The 24,569-nt window shown below is 35.7% G+C and overlaps 1 protein-coding gene across 11 annotated transcripts in view; it reads left to right on the top strand.

Moving 5' to 3' along the window:
- The window catches only part of EPS8 (EGFR pathway substrate 8, signaling adaptor), a 169,480-nt gene that overhangs the window by 121,164 nt on the left and 23,747 nt on the right, over positions 1 to 24,569 (top strand). For all 11 annotated transcript variants that reach the window (XM_005570246.5, XM_065523802.2, XM_074006326.1 and 8 more), the window contains exons 7-15: positions 1,030 to 1,112; positions 1,658 to 1,794; positions 6,744 to 6,817; positions 8,100 to 8,226; positions 10,280 to 10,368; positions 10,714 to 10,788; positions 14,583 to 14,731; positions 17,853 to 18,036; positions 21,603 to 21,736. In XM_005570246.5, coding sequence (XP_005570303.3) covers positions 1,030 to 1,112; positions 1,658 to 1,794; positions 6,744 to 6,817; positions 8,100 to 8,226; positions 10,280 to 10,368; positions 10,714 to 10,788; positions 14,583 to 14,731; positions 17,853 to 18,036; positions 21,603 to 21,736 — 1,052 coding nt within the window. The remainder of the gene's footprint in view (positions 1 to 1,029; positions 1,113 to 1,657; positions 1,795 to 6,743; positions 6,818 to 8,099; positions 8,227 to 10,279; positions 10,369 to 10,713; positions 10,789 to 14,582; positions 14,732 to 17,852; positions 18,037 to 21,602; positions 21,737 to 24,569) is intronic.

Raw genomic sequence — 24,569 nt, 5'->3', positions numbered from 1 at the left:
TTTAATTAACTGTCTTTTCATCTTCAGTTTTAGTATCCTATGTAACAGAAAGCCTTTGACAGGATGTTTGTAATGTCTTATTGAAACTTAATGCTCTTAGGAAGTCACACTGGACTGGGATGCATTGGCACTCTCATTTAACGAGCAATGTGACCTTGGCCAGGCCCTTTCATACAAGTACTCCTCAGTTTTATTAATTAGAAGGAACTGATGAGATGCTCTTTTAAATATCCCATCATTTCCAAAATTTTATGATTATCGATGCTTACTGTAAAAGAAATACAACGTACATATTTGAGAAAATGTTACATACAACAAGGAGGCACAAACATAGATGGTGCATCTCATCAACATTCTAATATAGAGTGATAATGACTGGCTCCAAACAAACTTTGCAACCAAACAAAAACTTCTTATCTGTGAATCTCACATTGATCCCCAAGAAATATCTAACTGAATGTTCTTATTGGAAAAGTATTGGAAAAGTTAATTGTTTGTAGAAAGTTAGCTTTTACCTGAAGTGACAAAATAAAGTGGTTACCCAAAAGGGTACAACCTAGTATTGGAGTTTATCTCATGGGTGTAGTGGATTTGCCTTAAACCCAAAGATATGTTTTGCTGGGTTAATAGGTATCCAGTGGATCTTGAGGATGAGAAAGGGAAGGAACTCTGTCTGTTCTATGTGTGGGAATCTCTAACCCCTTAATTTCTTCCCAATTAGAGATTTTTACTCAGTTTCATTTTTAGCATATGCATATCCATTCTTTGCCTCCTTCATTGCCTTTATTCAAGGATAGTTTCCCTTTAAGATAATCTTTAAACATTTCTTCAGTTTTTAAAATCTTATCATTATATAGTTCACCATTATAAAAACCACAAGAGTCATGTTTCACAACATTTTTATAAAAAGATTTTTACATCAAGATGCTTACTGATTCAGACAAGGAACAATTCCTTTTCCTGTTTTAAACTACATATCAAGACTCGGAAAAATCTATCAACTTACAGGTAACTTTTATCTCCTTGCAGGCAAACCTAATTAGTGAAGATATTGAAAGTGCAATCAGTGACAGTAAAGGAGGGAAACAGAAGAGGCGGCCTGATGCCCTGAGGTAAAAACATTAAAAGAAATCAAGGGGTGGAATTGATTTGTTTCTAAGGCTTTTTTCCCCCAAAGAGTTAGAAGAATTATTTTCCATGGAAGTATATTATTATATTGTATAGATCATAACCTGTAGTCTCAACACATTTGTTCTCCCAAGTTTGTCAGTGCGTTTGCTCCTTTGCTCTCCATATTTTTGATCTTTCTCTGATATGGCTTCACTTGGGTTGGAAGTCACAGGGTCATGAAAGATGAGTGGCATTTGAAGAGAAGGTATCTTAGGGAAATACAAGCTAGACAATAGGATTGTAATTGTTCCATGGCCCTTCCAAATCACATGAGACTCAGAAAGAAAATCAACCTAGTTTTCAGCTGACTATTAATTTTATTTCATATGCATTCATAAATATGCATAATATGGAATGCTTAGGAAATCCTTATTGCCCCTTGACATAGTTGTTTCTGAATTTTAATAACTAGTACCACAAGTTGAGTTAATTGATATGTTATAGAAATAGAGATGGTAAAAATTCTATTTGTTTTCATCTTTCTAAGGATGATTTCCAACGCAGACCCTGGTATACCGCCCCCACCCAGAGCTCCTGCCCCTGCGCCCCCTGGGACCGTCACCCAGGTGGATGTTAGAAGTCGAGTGGCAGCCTGGTCTGCGTGGGCAGCCGACCAAGGGGACTGTGAGTCTTCCTAGAATTAATACTTATTGAACACTTACTTTGGGTTGGGGCATAGGTCTTGCTTTCAAATTCTGATGCTGATTTCAGAACTGAAGCTTGAGGTTACTTTTAAAAAAATCAAATCTGGCTGGGCACAGTGTCTCATGCCTGTAATCCCAGCACTTTGGGAGGCTGAGGCGGGCGGATCACCTGAGGTCAGGAGTTCGAGACCAGCCTGACCAATATGATGAAACCCTGTCTGTACTAAAACTACAAAAATTTGGTGAGCGTGGTGGCAGGCACCTGTAACCCCAGCTACTGGGATGGCTGAGACAGGAGAATCGCTTGAACCCGGGAGGCGGAGGTTGCAGTCAGCTGAGATCACGCCATTTCACGCCAGCCTGGACAACAAGAACAAAACTCCATTTCAAAAAAAAAAAAATCAAATCTTTGGTGAAAGAAAGTTAAGCCTTGAATTTTGTTAAGATTATTATCTGTAAGAGTTCAGACCCACCATTTAATAAACATGGTGTTAGGGTTAGAGTCTTTTTTTTTTTTTTTTTTTAATGCTAAGAGAGGAAGTTTCACTTGATTGACAGTTAAAAAGATGGCAACAAAATATGTACAGGTTTTTTTAAAGACCGCAATTAAAATTATTTCCAATTTTTATTATTTAACTACAGTCCCTTTGTGGACAAGTTTGTCATATTGATGGAAAGGTTGTCAGGACAGTGGTTGGCTGCTGGCAGTGGAGAAGGGTAAAAGGTATCCATCATACGACTGTACTGTACTTGTCAAGTGGGCCCTATGAGCGTGGCATCATTTCACCTTGGCATTCTGTTTAAAAACAATTATAACATAGAACTTAGCGTTACTGTTTTTTTAAAAAATATAACCTTATATATTTTTATTTTACAAATAATCATTATGTAAAATTTGAAAAATTTGGAATGCATAAAACTTGGACCTGTATACGTAGGGAAATAAATTCATCTGTAATTTTCATCATCCTGTTGACAAGTTGATTTTACTTTCTAGTCTTTTCTTATTTCTTAAACAATAAAGTTCATGTTGTATACGCAGTTTTGAATACTGATTTTTAGAATTATATGATGCATATTTTGCCATATAACATTTTTAAAAGTTGATTTTTGATGAATATATAATTGTTTATATTATTGTATCATTTTCAATCATTCTCAATTTTGAAATATTATTTCATAGTTTATTTTTTATCAATAATGATGGACAGCTTCGTTTATAAATCTTTGACCATATCTCTGGTTATTTCTATAGGATAGATTTCTAGAAGTGAAATTATGGGCTAAGAATATTAACCTTTAAAAAACTCTTGACACATATTGCCAAACAACTTCCTAAAAAACAACTTCCTGAATTATAATTTCCCACTTGCTTAAAAAAACCTCCCTGTTTTAGCTTATGTTTCTCTAAAGTCATTTTTTTAATTTAATGTGTATCTGTCTTATTAGTAATATATTCATTAAAATAGACAAGTTAGGACATCATTAGATTACTAAACAACCAAAGCAACTCAGTGGATAGCCTTCTAGTGCTAAAAGTCACCTGACATTTTGGTGGGCTATCTTTTCTCAGTGTGTAATTTTGGATGATTTATAATGCTAGATCCTGTAGCTAAATGTTTGAATGGAAATATGGTGTAGGGGTCTGAGCATTCAGACAGATAACAACAGTTCCGTAAGTCTGCTGTGGAAAAATGAGAGCTGCTATCTGCTGCTTCATCAATAATAACTGAGATCTCATTGTGTTTCACCTGTGTTATTAGTGTTACTTTTTATGTGTTAGAATATTTTACTAGAATCTGAAATGTTTATAACTAAAAAAATGCCTTAAAATGTGTTTGGTCTAGTCTCTTCATTTTAAGGACGAATAAATTGTGATTCAGCAGGCTCGAATCTGATGAACGCTAGAGCCTCATTCTTTTGCCTCTACTCCAGTAGGACTTCTTAACTTTCTAATTTTTTTTTTTTTTTTTTTTTTTTGAGACAGAGTCTCCCTGTCTCCCAGGCTAGTGGCCTGATACTGGCTCACTGCAAGCTTCGCCTCCTGGGTTCACGCTATTCTCCTGCCTCAGCCTCCCGAGTAGCTGGGACTACAGGCACCCGCCACCACGGCCGGCTAATTTTTTGTATTTTTAGTAGAGACGGGGTTTCACCGTGTTAGCCAGGATGGTCTCAATCTCCTGACCTCGTGATCCGCCCGTCTCGGCCTCCCAAAGTGCTGGGATTACAGGCGTGAGCCACCGCGCCTGGCCAGCTTTCTTATTCTTTAACCAGTAAAGTATGATTCACACAGGGTATCTGGCACTATAGTTAAACGATATAACTCATTTCCAAAAATGAGGCACCTCGGACTCTTCTTTGGATGTGCAGGGTAAAAGTTGGGCTCTGAAGCAAGACCTGATCTGTCTACCTGTGTGGTCTTGGGAAGTTCTCTCTCTGTACTTCAGCCTCATCTCTAAAATGCGGATAAGAATTCATGGGTTGCTGTGAATCTGAAAGTAAATAATGTTTATGATAGTAACTGACTGCAGAATAGTAAGCGTAATTTGTGGTTCTCATTTTGCCAAATTGAGTTCATTTTCTTTCTGAATTGTTTTCTATTTTGTTTAGGTTTCTTGTATTCTTAAAGGTTTTTTCAGAGGTTTAAATGTAAGCCGAGCTACCGAATATATGAAAAAAAGAACTCTGATGCATTCATTAAAAAAAAATAGAGCTATGTAGTTTAATTTTACAAGTTTCTGTTTTCATAAATTATGTAAATTTGTATTGATCTTTGTATTTAAAATGTTTAAAATACAGTAATTTATTGTATTCTATACTTTTTGTGTACTTATGGTGTTTTTGTTGTTACTATTTTGATGAAGAGGTTCTGAAGTAGAGGAAGGATAAGACAAGCTTACAGACATTCTGAATAAACCTGTAAAAATATATGCTGAACCTTATATATATTATATAATGTATATATAATACATCTTATGTATATATAATACATCTTATATGACGTATATATAATATATTATGTATAATATTATATATATGTTGAACTATATATATAATATGTTGAACCATATATATATATATATATATTTTTTTTTTTTTTTTTTTTTTTTTTTTTGAGATGGAGTCTCACTCTGTCACCCAGGTTGGAGTGCAGTGGTGCGATCTCAGCTCACTGCAACCTCTGCCTCCTGGGTTCAAGCAATTCTCCTGCCTCAGCCTCCTAAGTAGCTGGGATTACAGGCGCATGGCACCATACCTGGCTAATTTTTGTATTTTTAGTAGAGACGGGGTTTCACCGTGTTAGCCAAGATTGTCTTGATCTCCTGACCTCGTGATCCTCCCGCCTCGGCCTCCAAAAGTACTGGAATTACAGGCGTGTGCCACTGTGCCCTGCCGAACCTAATATAATTTATAACAAAGAGAGAATTTATCCCTAGGGTTTTCTGAGCTCTCATTAAATTTTATCTGAAATATTTTCTGCAGTGTCATCTGCTTAAACTAAGTGAGATAAGGCTTTCAGAACTTCAAATTTACCACTAGACTAAACAGAAGACTTATTATTCAGGTTTGGCCTGGATCCAGTCCAGTTTTTAGTTGTAAAGCCCCTCAAGAGGAGTATCTTTCTGGTTCCTCTGAAGGCTCTGGCTGACTCCGGCTGAACTGCTTCTCCTTTGAATCCCTGAGGTATATCTAACCCTGACTTCCAAAGGTGATCTCTGTGGAATAGCGCCAGTGGCACCAGGGTTCCTAGTTGTGTTTCAGACCTGACAGAGCCCAAGAAATACCATATCTCCCTGTCACTGTGCCCTCCAAATGATATTTTTTGGGGACCTCTGTAGAGTTCCTAATAGCTATTTCAACCTCAACTTAGTGCTTTCTGTGGTAGTCCACTACAGCCAAGGTAGCAGCTAACTATGTGTAAAATAGTAGCTAACTGGCAAGATTTCATAGATAGAAATTTTAATTATCTTAAAGTAGTTAACAGCCGCTAATTAAGTTTCATAAGACATGGTGATTTCTTCTTTCTTTTTTTTTTTGTTGGCAAGTGTTCCAGTTATAGGTAAAGTTAGTGCATAGGAAGAATAGCAATACAAAGTTTCCAATATTTTTTTGCTGTTCTCTGTATTGAGCATCATGAGTCATGATGATGTATCGTGAGTTGTACTTCTGTTTGTGGTGTTACATTTCTGTTGTTCCATCCATATATTTTAAAATTTATTCTTCCATGAAATATCTGTAACAACTCTCTGTGTTTAGGGATAGTATTAACTGACTCATACCAGGAAGGAGTTCATGATAATAACTTCATGAGTAACATCATGCTCTAGCCAACTGAGCAACCTTAATATCTTGAATGGACATTTATTTTTTAATGTGAAAATTTCTGTCTGCTTTTAAAGCTCGTAGCTTCAAATTAATGAGCCCAATATTGTGGGTTTTAAGCTTAATTACACTTAAATTTTAAGAAGCACTCTGCTGTCAGAACTCCCAAAGCTTTATTGTAGTCACAGTATTGGAATGTATAAAAATTATAGCTCTGTTGCATTAGAACTAAGTTGACCAGCTTTTGAGAAGTAAAAGCTTAACTGCTGGTTTATGTTTCTGGCTTGTGTAGGAATTAAACGATGCTAAGTTAAGGTTGGTTCTACAGGTAGCTGACTCAGGGAAGAGAGAGAATAGAGGGGATATTACAAGTTAAATAAACATCATAAAGGTGAGAGGACCAATACATAAGCTCTGCCCAGCTGCTCCTGTTAGTGTAGACAAGGATGCATTTCATGGCTGATGAGCACAGTTTTGACTTGTGTATCCAGTGGAGGTGTTCCCTTTTGCGAATGGTCCTCCTTTTAAACTAATTTTTATGTTTTAATTGCCTATGTTGGTATTGTGTGAGTAAAAGGTTGAAAGACATGATTCTCCTTTCTGTAGTTGAGAAACCAAGGCAGTACCATGAGCAGGAAGAAACGCCTGAGATGATGGCAGCCCGCATTGACAGAGATGTGGTAAGTACAGGAGTCGCCTTTAGATCATTGGCTTTTATTTTCTTAAGAGGAAAAAAAACGTCATAAGTAAATGAAGCTTATTTAAATAAAGATGTTTTATGGAAACTATGTTTTCTGTTTCCAGTGATGGTTATGCCCTTTGAATTAGTTTTTTCCTTAACCATTTTTTGCCTTTATGCCGGTATTTAGTTAGTAGACTTGGGCTGTGATAGAAGAATCAGCATATTAACTAGTTTACGTTGGAACTTAGGCTGAATTATTAGCTGTCAGGAATGGTGCCGTTTTTATTTTATTATAGTTTGTAATTCATAATTGAAATATCTTTTTAATATGTCTTATTGGCATTTATTAACAGTGTATTTTAGAATAAATAAAAAAGTTAAGTGGCATTTTTAAAGGATAGATTTGTAAATCGTAATGCTTTTGTAAAAGATAATGCTACATTTGTTTTCATTTCCTTCTAGTGATTTACAGAATGAGAATGCTGTAAATGCTTTATTATAGCATTCTCATTCTATAAATGAGATACAGAATATGCTGTTAATATAGTTACTTTTTATACTGTACGCATGTTACTAGCTTATTGAGAAACAAATACTAAAAGGAATTTGAAATTTGGAATTCCATTTTTATATCACACTATTACGTGTGATACTGAAAAGTTTATTTAACCCCAATTTCTAGTCTTAAATTAGAAGAATGTCAAGTTTCACACATATTGGAGAAAGGCAACTAAGACTATAGTATGTAAGATAATCAGATTCATTCCAGTGGTCTCTGATAGCATGGTGCATTATTAATTCTATTTTGTCACGTGGAAATTCTTATTAATGCTTAGTATCATAGATTAGCTATTAGGTTATCACAACAATCCATGTACCTTTAATTCCATGAAATAATATTGTCAGTGCTTTATTGGAACATTTATCAGTAAAGGAAAAATGGCAGTGCTCTTCTAACAAAACGTAGTTTAGAATTTTCCTCCTAACTGTGTGGGAGAACCCTGGGAAAAATAGAGCAATTGAAAATAATAATCCGAGTAGTTATTGTGAATGCTTCCTTGATGACATTGAAAATAGAGCAAAAGTAAGCTAAAGAAATATGTAAATGTCAGATGTTGGCTACAGGTATATTTAGTTTGATTCTTGTAATTAGTAATAAACTTGAAATTGGCATGTGGGCTGCTACTTTTTCTAAAAAAAACCTTTCTATTATTTACTAACAGTGTACAGCTAAGGTAAACGTTTTGTTTTATATTTTATTCTATAATTTCTAATTTCAGCAAATCTTAAACCACATTTTGGATGACATTGAATTTTTTATCACGAAACTCCAAAAAGCAGCAGAAGCATTTTCTGAACTTTCTAAAAGGAAGAAAAATAAGAAAGGTAAAAAGAAAGGACCAGGAGGTAAGTTGGATTTTCTTAATCTTCTTATGACTGGTTAGAACTCCAGTACTGGCTGGAGTGGCTCACCCCTGTAATCCCAGCACTTTGGGAGGCTGAGGTGGGCAGATCACCTGAGGTCAGGAGTTTGAGACCAGCCTGTCCAATGTGATGAAACCCCATCTCTACTAAAAATACAAAAATTAGCTGGTCATGGTGGCATGTGCCTGTAATCGCAGCTACTCGGGAGGCTGAGACAGGAGAATCGCTTGAACCTAGTGGAGGTTGCAGCAAGTCGAGATGGCGCCATTGCACTCCAGCCTGGGCAACAAGAGCGAAACTCTGTGTCCAAAAAAAAAAAAAAAAAAAAAAAAGAACTCTGGTACTAGGCAGAGTTTTGACCCTCATGAACTGCTTAGCAAAACTTCATTGATTGTGGACTAGGGTTCTTCTTCTAGTCTTGGGGTAGCACCTGAGATTTAGGCAAAGAGTAAGATGAACTCAGGAAGAGTCCATTTTGGTTATAAGTCAGCTATATAGTGAAGAAAGATCCTGGAATGTTTTACCTAAATCGCAGAGACTCTGAGATTCAGGCAGTGATCATCTGTCTGTAGTTTTGATTAGTTATTGTAAAATTAAGTGTCTGTTAAAGAAAGACATAGCTCTATTCTTCTTATATTTGAATTTATTCTATTATAAACTAGAACCATATTATTAAATAAAAGAGTTGACTTATTAAAATATTTAGAAGTTTCAACGGATTTGAATTTTTTATCACAAAACTTTAAACAGTACATTCAGGTCACATACGAAGTCACATATAGACAATTTTGAAGTATGCTGCAGTTCAGCTATTTAAAATGGCCTCAGCTATATAAAATTAAACTTACGGAAGTAATGTTTATACTTCCGCTGACAAAATGGTAGAGATGGAAAGACATAAAATAGTAAATAAATATCCCTTACATTACAGATAATTTCCAAATCTTTCTCTACCACATAGTTATATGATAAGCATATCACCTTTGGCTTTATCTTCTACATGTGAATACATGAATGTGCCTCCTCTCCACATATTCTGAAATTAAGTACTATTGCTTCCTGGTATCATAAACCACTTATTCTTTTTGAAATTCTCTGTGAAAGATATACTATGCTCTTGATCACCCAGATTGAAAACCACAGATTCTTCTATGATTTCATTCTCTAGCTTGTAGCCAACATCAATTTTATTTTCTCAACATCTCCTGTATCCAGTTATTTCCCTTTTAATTTTCATATCCAGTTCAAGCTACTATCATTTTTTTTTACCCTGCTTTCTAAGCAGTTTTAAGCCTCTGCTTTTTCATGCTGTGAGAACAATCTTCAAAAGCGTTCAGCCACTTCATGCTTCTGCTGTAAAGCACGCTAGTTCCATGTTCTATTGATTTAAGTACAACTGTTCACCCTGGAAATCAAGGTTATCCACAATCTAACCTTGATCTACCCTTCCAATCTCATGTTTCTCTGCTTTTGTTTGTTGTTTCATATACATGCAATTCCCCCTTTCCTTGTTTTTGCTGATGCTGTTTTATACAACCATGATGGTTTTCCCACCACATCGCCCTGGACCAAACTTTTTCAGATCCCATCTTAGAGGCTACTTTCTCCATCTAATACCTTTTAAGTATCCATTTCCTTATCTCCCAACCAGGTAAGTCTCTTCTCATAACGATTGGTACTTGTCTTGTTATTTATCTGATTCATGTATATTATTAACTTTTAAGGCAGGGCTTGTCACTTACTCACTTTTATACCCTTCACAATGATAAGCCCAATGCCTGCCATAGAGAAAGGCTACAATGTATATTTCTGGAATTAAATGAGTAATTTGTAGTGCCTAAAGACAGAGCAATCCATTTTGAACTTTGTATCTTTTCAGTTTCTTACAGTCAGACTATGAGATGTAGCCCAGTAGTTAGGTAGCATGTCTGATGAGATCCTCAAATTTTACAGACATAAATGTGGTTTTTGTTTTTCCATTTAATAAGTTTTCTTGGATTTTGCTCTGATCTCCTCCTCTTGCTTATTTCATTAGAGGGTGTTTTAACGCTGCGGGCAAAACCTCCACCTCCTGATGAATTTCTTGACTGTTTCCAAAAGTTTAAACATGGATTTAACCTTCTGGTAAGTGAAATTTATGTATATAGAATTAGAAGAAATAAATGAAAAAGATGAAAGTCTAGTCAGGATGTTTCTGATCAAATTAAGAAATAAAATTGTTTTTATAGATTTTTTGGGGGGTATGTATGTTTTGATTTGCCTTCAATTAAAACAGCAAATTTTAAAACATATATATCTATGAGACTTGATTGAAAAACAATGACTTCTATTCTCACTCTATCCATGCTAAGGAATGTATGTAAAATGAAACTGGTGGTAAAGACCACCCCCTCTGAGTCTATGTTGGACCTTTCTGAGTGTCTGACTTTGCTTGATATTAATCTATTTTCTGTTTTCTTCATGTTGCAGGCCAAACTAAAGTCTCATATTCAGAATCCTAGTGCTGCAGATTTGGTTCACTTTTTGTTTACTCCATTAAATATGGTGAGATTTTATTAGTTTAAGAAAGAATCATTCTTAGTATATTTTTTAACCCCAAGTGTCTGTCTGGATTATCTAAACTACTTTTCTTCATTACCTTGTGTGGGTACTATTTCTTTGCCATTTGTGTAAACATCAAGAATGTAAAATTCGAGAATTTAAAAGAACCTTATAAATCATCTAGTTTAAGCACCTTATTTTATAGTTGAGGAAACTGGTGTCTCTGACAGTGCTAGGAATATGAAAATAAATAAAGATTTATTGTATACCAGTGTTTCAATGTATACTAGTATATAATATACAGTGCCTTGAAAAATGTAGATGTTTTTCTCATTCTCACAAAATAATCATGAGAAGTCTAGTTCTTTATGGATGGCTTGCTCCATGAAGTCATTCAGAGACCCATGTTCTTTTTATTGAGGTGTTCCTTCATCTCCTGAACTGTCTCTGACTTGTTTATTCATTTATGTACTTATTCTACAAATACAAATTGAGAGCCTCCTCTGTGCTTGGCTTTAAAGTAACTCATCAGGAACAAAACAGACAAAAATTCTTACACTGTTAGAACTTATATTGTAGCATACAGAGGTAACCAATAACCTAAATAAATGTCTGAGTAATACAGTAGTCTAAAAATCACATGCTATGCAGAAAAATAGAGGAGCGAAGGAGAACTGGGAGTTCTCCAGGGAGATGCGTGCATGTGTGTATGTGTGTGAGAAACGGAGTGTTGCACTTTTTGAGTAGGGTTGGTTAAAGGAAGCCTTAATGAGAAGATGTCGTTGGAGTAAAGAAAGTAAAGAATGGATCATGTGGATCCCTGAAAGAAGAGAATTCCAGACAGAGAATAGTTAATGTGTAAATGTTCTGAGGTGGTAACATGCAAAGGATGTTCTTGGAATACGTAGATACTGTGACTTCAACGAAATGAGGGAAGAAAAGATTAGAAAGAGATGGTATCAGCGGGATAACAGGAAAATACATCTTGTTTGTCTTTATCAGGAATTGGGAGACCTTTGACAATTGAGTTTTCAGCAGAAAAGGATTGCCCTGGCTATAATGTTTAGAAATTTTGGGGAAGAAGAAGCTAGGGTCATTACTAAAATAATCCAGATGGGAGATTATGGTGCTTGGACATGGTATCGTTGAAGGTGGTGAGAAGTCTGATCTGGTTATAAATTTGCTGCTAGATTGGATATACTGTGCGAGAGCCAAGGATTGTTCCCAGCTTTTTGGCCTAAGACTGACAGGATGGAGTGATGATTAACCAAGATGGGGAAGACTGGGTAGAGCAGGTTTTTGGAGGTTGGTGAAGAATTCAGTTTTAGACATATCAAAATTGAGTTGCATCCAGATGGGGAAATTTGAATTGATAGTTGAGTATATATATTTGGAGTTCAATGGAGAAATCAGGCCAAGGACTGGTTGAGCCCTGGGCATTTGATGTTAGGAGAATGGGAAGAACCAGCAAGTAAGATTGACAGGAGGCAGTAAGGGAGGATAACTCTCATCCTTCTTTCCCCAGGGATAAGTAGACAAGACCTGAAGTAGAATATGAAATGAGTATTGCTTTACAAACATAGGAAAGTAAGTAACATTATCAACATGAATGTCAGAAGCTAAGCAATAAGGCATTAGAAGATGAAAGTCCAAGAGTACATCAATAATTTATGAATGCTTCCATATGTTGTTGCTATATATGGAGCATCAGATTTCTACTTGCCTAATTATTTCTGAAAAATTCTTGCTATATAATTGCTTTTAAAAAATTAGACGGAGACCAAGGGGATACATATGCAAAAAAACTGATACTAGTTCCTTAACAAAGTTTGTATTCCTTATTTTTTAACATTTTTGATGCTATCTTAGTTTGAGTATTTGTAAGTATTATTTATAAAGCAGTTTCTGCTGCCTCTTCTTATTTATTTCACACACTTTGAGAGATCATATGTAGATGTCTAGTCATTACACAGAGTAGAGCTATAACATAATAAGACTGGTTTCCCTGACATATACAAATTGGTCTTTGTGATCAGGTTATGTGCCTGAAAACATTGGTTTACTTGCCAATGTTTAGTATCTCTGCTTTTCTCAAAAATTACTCCTTATTAATGGTCCCTACAATCATAATATTTTGCTGGTCCATTTAATGTTCTCCCTACAGGGCCCCAGACATTTTACTTGGACAAGGGAGATGGGGAGGAACATCTATTCAGGGCCTGCTACTGGCCAGGCATGATGTAGTGGCTTTACACCTGCAAGTTGCTCTCCTCTTGCCTCAGCATGGACGTATACACACAAGCATAGCCACAGCACATGTGCCTGCGCACGTTCTTGAGAGGGAACGATGGCTCTTAACCTTTCATTTACAGTTTCTTTCATTTTATTTCCTCTTTGTCAAATCAGAGATTTTTATATTCATCTACTCATTTTCTTTAGTTTTACTTTTCCCTCTTATTGCCACATATTTATTGGAAACGTGTTCAAGGTTGGAAGTTAAAAATTACTATGCTAGGTAGGCAGGGTAGGTTTTGTTCTCAAATAAGGGTTAGCTTTCCTCCTTTATCTGCCATCTTTTTTCATTCATTCCAGTACCACTGTATCATCTGCAGTTGAAAGTCAGATAAGTCTTAGTCCAACTCCTCAAGGAGGGGAAACTGAAAAGCCATAAATTACGGTGTAATAGTGTAATATGTTACTAATATGCATAAATTACAGTGTAACAGTGTAGTGTGTTACTCATATGCATAAATTACAGTGTAATAGTATAATGTGTTACTAATACGCCTAAATTGTTTAGAGGATGCAGGGTGGGGAGTAGTACATCAGAGTTACACTGTGGGGTTAACACAGGCTTTCCTAAGACTTGGGACCTGAGTAGAGTTCTGAATAATGGGGAAGGGCCTTCTGGGGAACTGGGAACAGCATGTGCAAATACACAGAGGCCTAGAACAGCATAGCATGCTGAGAACACCTGGATGATTGGAGCCATTCAAAAAATCTCCTTTCTTCTTATGCCACATCTCTGAGAAGGGAAGATTTTATAAAGGGTCTCTGGTTTCTGCTCTAGGAGATAACTACCATTTTTCTAAGCCAGAAAATAGCTCATAAGAAGTAAATTTAGAGCCGTTTTTGGACATCTACTTATCCTCATTTTGCTTATCAGAGAATTGCACCTGTTTGTTTGTTTCTGCTGTCATTAAATTATCCATATTAAATCAGGGAAATTTTCCAAAAATAATTCTGGAGAAAAGTACCATAGATTCAGAGTACCAGTTCTCATTCCTGTTTCGCCTTCCTCCCTGGATCCTTTTATTTTTTATGTGTCTGTATAGGCACAGCCATAGACTGTTAACTCTTGATAGTATTGTTTTTCTTGATAGTATTCATCTTGGGAACTGTATTTTTCAAGTTTAGCATAATAGATTTGCCAGTAGAGAAACACATATTTAAAACAACAACAACAACAAAACAGGGATAGTAAAATCACCTGATCTAGAGTTCTCTACATAGCCTTCAGAATCTTCCAGAGAAACTGTAGTCATATGCAGCCCATAGGCAGATGCTGTGAAAGTTGTTAAATTGTTAACTTTCATTTTAGATTTTAAAGCACTGCTGGGCTGGGCAAGTTGATTTGACAAGCTGTTTTTCATTCGGTAGCATATTGCACAGCATCAAAATTTAATATGACTATTAAAAAATAGTGCTTATTTTGGCATGTCTGCCATTTTGTCTACACATTTTGAAAATACACAAAGAATAGTCATCTTCTTGCTAAAAATGGTTTATTCTTTTAGGTGGTGCAGGCAACAGGAGGTCCTGAACTAGCCAGTTCAGTACTTAGTCCCCTATTGACTAAGGACACAATTGATTTCTTAAATTATACTGTCAATGGTGATGAACGGCAGCTGTGGATATCTTTGGGAGCAACTTGGATGAAAGCCAGGTAAGCATATATGAGTTCAGCATTTGCCACCTATAATGCCTTAAGTACCGTTCTTTGTTTATTACATGGATCTAATGAGACATTTATTTAACCTTGTACATACGAGGGCTAAGTGTCATAGGATGAAAAAGCCTAAACCCTTAAAAGCTACAAATCTAGTGGAAGAGATAGAAGTGTATGTAATATAAGGCATGATATACCTTAGGAGTGAATCATAAACAAAATGCTGTTGGTTGGCAAGGGGGAGCAGTCAGGAAGAGGATTTAGACAGGAGGGCAGTTAGCTTTCAAAGAAGAGCTGGCATTAAAATCAACAGGTACACATAGAGTTCACACACATACACACACACACACACATGCGTGCACAGTGCTTGCTAGTCCATGCACTTTACATAATTACTCTTATTATCCCGATTTTGCAGATGAGGAAAGTAAGGCCCAGAGAGGATAAGTAATTTGCCCAAGGTCACACAACTTGTAAGTGACAGAGCAGGGATGTGAACTCATGCCATGTAGCTCTGGAGTCAGTATTCGTCATTAGTTTGCTAAACTGCCTTTTAGCAGGATGAGTAGGATTTCCACAGTTCCATAGCAGGGCAGGGGCCTGTCCAGGTAGAGAGAAAAGCAGAAGTGAAAGCATGAGGTAGTTAAGAGAAGAGAGGATAAAGATGTGTTTCTCTAGAATATGGACTTTGGGTAGCAGATGATTGTGGAAGGGCAGGAGGAGGAGGGTATTAAAATGAGCATATAGAGTTGAGGGCTGGATTATGCAGGCTTTCAGTGCCATGCTAAAGAGTTGGAGCATGGTTCTGTAGGCTGTGGAGAACCAACAACTTTGTGAATAGAGGTGTGAAATAATGACATCTATGTTTTAGAAAGGTCAGTCTGGTAGTTGAGGCTAGCAAGGACAAGGACAGAAGTAACTGGAGGCAGAGGCCTTTTGAGATGCTAATGTTTTAGTAGAGGCTCCTTATAAATAAGTATTCATCAGGACTAGAGAGTCACAATGGAACTGAAAAGGAAGAGTGGGTAATTTTAAGAATTGTACATTTGTCAATAAAGTGATTATGGAAGACAGATTATTAACAACTGTAGTACTAATGCTTGCTGAGCAAGGCAAGGTAAGAAAATATTTCTAATTTCATGATTGTAAATAAATAATTTTTGCTTTGCTCATTTATCTAAATCTTTTTATTTATTTCACCACTTAGAACAAATCACTTAGCATGGCCACTTAGACATTTGTCTTCCTAATGTTTTTGAATGGGTTAGCCTAAGAGTCATGGGCCAATTCATAATGTTTTTTCTCCATTTTTCTCCTATTGAAACATATACAAACGTTTCCACTTATTTTTTGGACTTCGACAGTTGCTTGTGTTGGAATATAGTTAAGCAGAGAATTCTTTGAAAGCATTGCAGTTGTTGCCTTTAAATTGAAAATATTTACATTTATTTATACTATTTATGTATTAGTATAGCACAGTGTATGCCATATAATACTGTTCTTATACTGTATAAAACTGGTTAAATCTTTTTATTTTTGTAATTTTTAATTGATACATTATTAATAGTTGTACATATTTTCAGGGTACATATGATATTTTGATACATTCATATAATGTATAAAGATGAAATCAGGGTAATTAGGATATCCATCACCTTAAATATCTTAAATATTTATGCTAGGAACATTTGAATTTTTCTCTTCTAGCTATTTTGAAATGTACAATAGGTTAGTGCCAACTATAGTCACCCTACTGATCTAACACTGGGTCTTAGTTCTTCTATTCAATGTACGTTTGTATCCATTAATCAACTTCTTTTCATCTCCCTGCAACCCTGCCCCATCCCTGTTAGCCACTAGTAATCACCTGTCTACTCTCTACCTTCATGCAATCCACTTTTTTTAGCTTCTGCATATGAGTGAACTTATTTCACTTAACGGAATGACCTCCAGTTCCATCCATGTTGCTGCAAATGACAGGATTTCTTTCGTTTTTATGGCTGAATAATATTCCATTGTAAATAGATCACTTAAATCTATTAGATTTATATAGGTTATGATTTTATGATAAGCTTAGGTGGTATCCTTTAATTTCATGAAGCTTATTAAATTGATCAAGCCTCACATTACAAATATAGCTCAGGCTCCTTAATTTCTTTGTTTAGGGTTCTATCTTAAAATAAGAAAATTAACATTCAAAAAACTACATCAAAACGAACTATATTAGCTGTTAACATGCAGAAAGGGTCATTTTAGATCCTGATTGTTAAGAGTCTTCGGAAATGAATGTACTGACTGATTTAAAAACTCATAAAAATAAAAAGAACCATGAAAATCTATAACAATCTGAATAAGATGGCTGATTTCATCATAGTAGAAATATTACATGAAGAATTAAATATGAAAGATAAAGCAACATATTCTAGCAAAAACGAAGCCCTCATTTTTGTCCTAGTTATTTTTGTGGTTCATGAGTGATTAGGATCTTATAGAAATAAGTTTCACTCAGTGTCATTAAATGATGAACTGATATGATTGTGATTACAGATTAGACTTGTACTGATTAAAACAGAGCTGATACATTTAATTTATAAAACTGGCCATCTGTTTCATTTTAGGGGACTTCATAAATTTAAAAATCATAAACCTTAAGAACTTGCTGGACTGTTTCTCTTTTGAAAGATACGTCTAATACCAGGAGGTTTCAATAACGATGGCAGAGGAGTGAAGGGAAAGTTGGGAATCTGAAACTACTTTAAATGTTAGAGAAGTTTGTTCTCTAAATACTTATACTCCTAGTTCCACTCTCCCTTCTTACACAAATTTTTAAAAACCTATACCCATGTTAAAAACTTGAGTTTAACAGAGAATTGGGGCAATGTTGTGAAAACAGATCATGCAACAGATTTCAATCTTTCTTTCATTTTATTGGTGTGAAATACTGGCATAAACATGTTTGCTTTTTCTTTTTGGGTAGATGGAAGACAGATTAGGTCTATGTGCTGTTTTTGTTGTTTATGTGTGTGTGCGTGTGTATGTCTAGCCTTACCGAAGATAACTGTGAGTATGGATACATTCCTAGATTTTATTGTTTATACGCCTTCATTCCCTCCTACAGAGCAGAGTGGCCAAAAGAACAGTTTATTCCACCATATGTTCCACGGTTCCGCAATGGCTGGGAGCCCCCAATGCTGAACTTTATGGGAGCAACAATGGAACAAGATCTTTATCAACTGGCAGAATCTGTGGCAAATGTAGCAGAACATCAGCGCAAACAGGAAATAAAAAGATTATCCACCGAGGTAAAGTTTTTTTTTTTTAACATTACCCTTTGTAGACAGTGTAATTATCTCTGTATTCTCTTATAATTCTGATTGCAAGTTCTCATTTGATTGATCTGAAAAGTGTTCTAGAATCAAAGTCTGAATGTTACCCTCTCCTGACTTACCTCTCTCTCTTGCCTCTGTCATTTTTTGTGACAGTTGCTGTGTTCCTCTGTGAAGCCCAACCCCAACCCAAATTGCTCTCCTATAGCCTGTCAACCCTCCCCCTCCCCTTGTTGCCACTGTTCTCCTGGCTCTGGCGATCCTAAGTAGGCTTTTTTAGGATGACTTTCTCTCCTTGTCAGGGAATTGCACTACTGCCCTTTGGCTTATTTCTTTCTGTTTTCCTCTCCCCTTATCAGGCCCTCTAGACAGTTCCCTGAACCTAGATCCTCTAACCTGTCCCAAGCAGCTGTTTCCTGAATGTCCCTAATTATTTTATCCTTCTTCTCTTCACGTTGCTTTGCCTCTCTTGTCTTCTGTTTGTTTTCTTTCTTCCCTTTTGCCTAGTTCTAAGCCTCTGGAGTCCTATCCCCCTTGCTAGAGGACCAAAGTTCTTCTGTACTCTAGTCCTTAGGTTCAAATGATCATTTATAAAACTATACACCTTGAGGAGATCTTAACATTCATTTTATCTTTTAAGTATTTAGTCATCTTTAGAGTATAACCTATTTGGGAATCAAGTTGAGAGAATGAAATTGAGTATGCTGTCTTGTCACATTCCTTACAAATGATGTTTCTGTGACTCTTCTTGTTGGAAAAGAACATTGAACATTGATTAAAGCTGGACCAAACACAAATAGGATGGGCAGAACCTGAAGAATTAGGTGAATGAGATCTAGTTTGAAGAAGAAACTGTAAATGATGACGAGATCTTCCCAAAGTCCTATTATTTTTATTAATTCCTTAGATTAATTTTCTCAGGCTATCATAGGTATTTATAATGTGGCAAATGTGGTGTGAAGGAATGAATTGTCAAACCATGGTGTATTATATCCTGTAACTACTTTTAAGGTGAAATGTTTATCTAAATTAAATTTTAAAAATTGTTCCCTTTGTGAACTATTATTTGGACAATAACAATAGTATTATAGAAGTTTGGTTCAATTCCTGAAACTTTAAAAATAAAGCAACATATTACTTTGAAATTATTTTTTTCTAATGTAATTGTTTTTTTTTCTCTGGCTGTATTATAAGGGAAGAGGTGGATTCCATGCCTGTCCTTCCCTTTAAATGAATAATTAAGATGACCTCACTGCTTGGTTGGCAAGTGTATATCCCTGCCTGTATTTCAGAGTTCAGGCCTCATCACTGTGAACTTTCTTTCCATTTAAAGGGCAGTTTTTCTAGAGGAAAGAAAATATAATCAAACATGAAATTATGATACACTTGCTGTTGCTATAGTTACAGCTGACTGTTTTTACATCCTAAAAATTTCCAGCTTATAGCCTTCATATCTTAAATAAGAAAATATACTCACTTTATAATGTATGCCTCAGAAATTCACTTTTGTGATTTCGTTCTCAATTTGTGTATTTAAGAAGAGAGTAATGGGCTCCCAGGATATAAGTTTGTCTACTTTCACTGAATAAGTGATTTTAAAAGAGGAATTACTGAGAATCCTTACTTGTAATGAGTTATCATTTTCCTGTTATAAACTGTATTTCATTTTATGGCTGAAGTAGTTATTCAGAGGTTTTAAAAAATGAAAAACACATGCTAGCAGTTCCAGGGAATTTTATGCCTTGAGATTTTGTTGGAAAGAGGCCGAGTAATGGTAACTTAAAATGCATAAAAGTGTAATCATCCCTAGAAGAGAGATTTTATTATACTTTATTGCTACTATAATAAATGCATTTACCACAAGACTTGGGTAATTCAGGATCTTATGATTTTTGTTTAGGATTGAAAGACATAGGTGACATACAGTGACAAATATGGGTGGCAGTACTCAGCTTCTTTACTTCCTCTGAACCCTAAGTGAGCTTTGGTAGTCATCACAGTTAGTCATTAGTCATCATTTCTCTTCTCCCTTTCAGTATTCCCAGTCACTCTCAGGACCCAGTGATTTCATACTGCTGACTTCACTGTTAATGTTCAGAGCTGGGCAAAAGGTGTGGGTGCTTCTAACAGAGCACTCCCCTCTTTAGAACAGCCTTTAATTAAAGATTACCTAATCTAATGTAGCGCCTCTACTCTTTCCCAGGGAAATGATAAACTGAATTAATTAAGCTCAGATTTTTTTAATTTAAAAGGCTGAACTTGTTTATTTGTATTTATATTAAGCACGGTATCCTGATTTTGTATATATAAACGTCACCTGCCATGTCCGTGGATAAACTCAGCCTTCCTCCTGCTTACTTTGCCATTAGAATTAACTGTGGTAACCATATGTTCAAGACTTTTCTGAAACATTCCCAGTTTCAACTATTTTGCCCCAATGAATCTATCAACAAATACACAAAATCCATAATGAAAATAGCCAAGGAATTCCAGTGCTTCAGTGTCTATCATGCTTCTTCCAGACCTCATTTTCATATAAAGAAACAATGTAAAGGCTTTGGGGAGTTTTTGTTTGTTTTCTCCCAGTCTGAGCATGTATTCTCGTAGCAGGGGTCGCCAGTCCCTGGGTCATGGACCAGTACTGGTGTGTGGCCTGTTAGAAACTGGGCCTCACTGCAGGAGGTGAGCAGCAGGCCTGGGAGCATTACTGCCTGAGCTCCACTTCCTGTCAGATGAGCTGCACCTTTAGATTCCATTAGGAGCAAGAACCCTCTTGTGAACTGCACATACAAGGGATCTAGGTTACACACTTATGAAAATCTAATGCCTGATGATCTGAGGAGGAACAGTTTCATCCCAAAACCATCCCCATCATCTCCGGCCCTGGGGTTCATGGAAAAATTGCCTTCCATGAAACCAGTCCTGCTACCAAAAAGGTTGGGGATTGCTGGTCTATAGCTTTAAAACCATGGAAACCATGGTCCTCAGTGGGACCTGTGAATCTCAACTGTCACTCTTGGTCGCTCCCAGTAGTTTCCTGTCTGAATTATCTTAACTGCAAAAAAGAAATGACTCCAGCATGCTCTTATCCTGGACTCGTGGCTATCAAGATCCATTTAGTTGTGCCTTTCTGTGTTTCCCTTAACAGCAAAGATGATAATAGTGCTGCTATTTTTTTAAAAATTGAAAATACTGTAATATTCTGTGTATCATTTTAAAATTGAAAAAAAAAGAGAAGTCAGTATAATTTTAATGCATAGAGTTCAGTTGATTTTCATGTGACAATATTTACTTTGCTAGAGTGGTGACAGTTTCTTGAACAGAAAGAGCAAGATTACCCTTTGCACTAGTGACTTTTCTTATTATAAGTAAGTCTTTGACAAAAATGTTATCACTCCCATTTCATAATGTGTTAACATAATGATCCGTCACTTGAAAATGAAAACTTATCACAATATAGTTGAGAGATCTTGTTGACTGACCTGAGTGCTGATTCAAATAGTATTTGGTGATTCTTTAATCTGCCCCACTTTGTCTTTCAGCATTCCAGTGTATCAGAGTATCATCCAGCGGATGGCCATGCGTTCGGTAGCAACATTTACACAAGAGGATCCCACCTGGAGCAAGGGGAAGCTGCTGTTGCTTTTAAGCCAACTTCTAATCGCCATATAGATAGGTAACATTTAATGAGCACCCTTTTGAGAGCTGTGGATAACTGTCTGATCTAGTGCTAACAGAGGTGACACTGTCTGTATTGTCTGCTGCTTCTTTGAACTTTCTGTCTGTTAATTAGTTGATAAAGTTTCAGTTGTTCCTTTAGAGAACTGGTTTTGATCAACAAAAGATGTCTGGACCTTCAGTCTGTAATTCTCATTTAGTGCAAATGCCTTTGGATGACTTTCCATTTTTTAAAAGCTACTTCTGACAAAATGTGTACATTAAGAAGAAAGAATTGTCTTGAAACCCTCCATTAGTTTGTACCAGATGGTCTCTGAGGATCCTTCCAGCTCTGTAGCTTTTAAAGGAAACAGTTTCCATCTTTATCTTCACCCAATGAAAACAAATAAGCCTTCCTCTAGATAGATATATTTAAACTGAGTATAAACTAAATATTTAAACAGGGTCAATGCCTTATTTGTCATTCGTGCTATTTCATCTTTTTATCTTGACTTTCCAGTTTTATACTTCATTTATTCTTCTATATTTTCACTCTTAAAAAATTTAATATAGGCAGAGATGGAGAATTGGGATGAGAAGAAATAAAGGAACTGGAATAAGTTCTCTTTTTTTTTATTTCCAATCTTGTTTTTAGTAAGTGAGATCTACATAGAGCCAAGCCATGTAGAAAAGAGAAAAGGAGGTAAAATGTTGATAACACGGGTATAGGAGGAGGGTCATTCAATGAACTGGGGGTAGAGAACTCAGCCTAGTACTTTCCTGCTTCAAAGCCTCTCTTACCACAAGAGTTATATGCCCTTTATTTCTTTTCTGTACACTCTTTTCTTAATATAATCTGAAGAAAGTGAGATTCAAAATTTTTGTTCTTTGTCAGGGAAGGTGACAGGTAATGCTTAAAGTAATTGCTGTAGAAATTACACAGGTATAACTCCAAGGGCATCAGTGACATTAAATTGAGTACAAAGAAAAGTCAGCAATGAATAATATATATTTTAAATGCCAACATATGAGAATGTTTTAATTATATAATTAATTTTTAGTAGATACAGTTGGAAATCGGTTTTGAAGCTTGAACATTATTTCATTGAAATCCTTCTTAACTAACTTAGTACTCGTCTTAATATTTTCTTTTTTCTTTCTTTCTGTCTTAGATGTCAATATTATAGAAATCATTTCAGATTAATAGATTTCTTTCAGTTTTATCACTTCAGTAATTTGGATGATTTTCCACAGCTAAGTAGCTAGAAAACCACTTGAGTGCATATGTAGAGTACATATTGACATTAGAAAACTTTTTTCAGGTTCCATTTTAAGACCACATCTAGCATACTGTGGTCACTCCATAAGTGTAGATTTATTTGATTGATGGATTGGATGAATAAGTGCATGAGAGTGTATCCAGTATTTCAGAGTCACTACTTCCCTGTCCTTCACCTGCATATCTATAAGGGATAGTATTACTGATGGAATAAACTCTGCCATTTATTTTGGGCACCTTACCACAGAGTCTTTTAAAAGCTTACCTTGATTTGTATGATCTTTATCGAGTATCAGGGAAATGTAACTTTGGTTTATTGATTTAGTTATATCTTTGTACCCCTTCTACTTCCAAAATAGATTGTTAGCTCACTTAAATTATATGTAGTTAAAGTAGTATTATTATTGAAAATTAAATAATGAAATAAAATATAAAATTAAGAAGTTAAGAGGGAAGATGAGAATTTTTATGAAGTGTAAAAGTTGACACTATTGTTGAATTTCAGATTTGTCTTTCAGATTTCTGGCTGTCAGAACAAAAAGAGAAACATAATCATTTGCTAACATTAGGAAAAGGAATGAGTATCAGTTCATTGGGATAAAAAATGCTTTTCTTCCTCCTAAATTCTCAATAATATTTGTCTCATGAAACTTAATGTAGGATGGGATAGGTGATGTCAGGGACATTTATTTTTAACAATTTTTTTTCCTCACCACAGAGAAGGCTGTCGTGAATTTTATAAGGTTTCTTTTAGTAACCTTTGATAAATAGAAATTTAAATAAAATATGGTGAAGGAAATTCCATGAAGGAATAATAGACTAGAGTGGTCAGAAGTTCGCCATAGAAAGAATTTTTTTGAATACCTTGAGTGGTGGGTAGATTTTATATCTCAGTTGTTCTTATGGATTCTGCCTCAGTTGGACTTAATAGGAGCTAGGATAGTTGATAAATACATGAATCATTGATGTTCTATGTTGCTAAGAAAATTTGTCATCATTTTGAAAAACTCTCTGAAAATTGTGGTCTGATATAAAATATACAGAGGTTTGGAATTTGTTGTTACAAATAATTATTATTGACCTTAAACTCTATTACATAGCAGGAATGCGGTAGATACTGTTAGAAGAAAAACTTCAGACAAATTAAATTTAACAGTGTAATTGAGCAAATGGGGGAAAAAACGGCTCATGAATTGGGGAGCCCCCATAATCACAGCAGATTCAGAGAGACTCCAGGGATGCCTCATGGTCAGAGCAAATGTATAGACAAAAAAAGGAAAGTGACGTACAGAAAACGGACGTGAGGTATAGAAACAGCTGACTGGTTACAGTCTGGCATTTGCACACAATTTGAACAGTCAGCAGCCTATGAGTGCTAGAAGTATGGCTGCTGGGATTGGCTGAGACTCAGCTATTGTTACAGAAGCATACTCCTAAATTGGGTTTTCAATGTGTCTACCTACTAAATTAGGTTATGATTTGTCCACAGGACTCATGTGTGGAAGTACAGAGGGCTTCTCAGAACATATTTAGCTTAACAATGCCATACAAAGTATATTAACTGTTCTGTGAA

The sequence above is a fragment of the Macaca fascicularis genome, chromosome 11 (assembly GCF_037993035.2).
Source record: "Macaca fascicularis isolate 582-1 chromosome 11, T2T-MFA8v1.1".
In the NCBI taxonomy this organism is placed as follows: domain Eukaryota; kingdom Metazoa; phylum Chordata; class Mammalia; order Primates; family Cercopithecidae; genus Macaca; species Macaca fascicularis.
The sequence above is the reverse complement of the archived record's forward strand: the minus strand, read 5'-3'. Positions and strand labels throughout refer to the sequence as shown.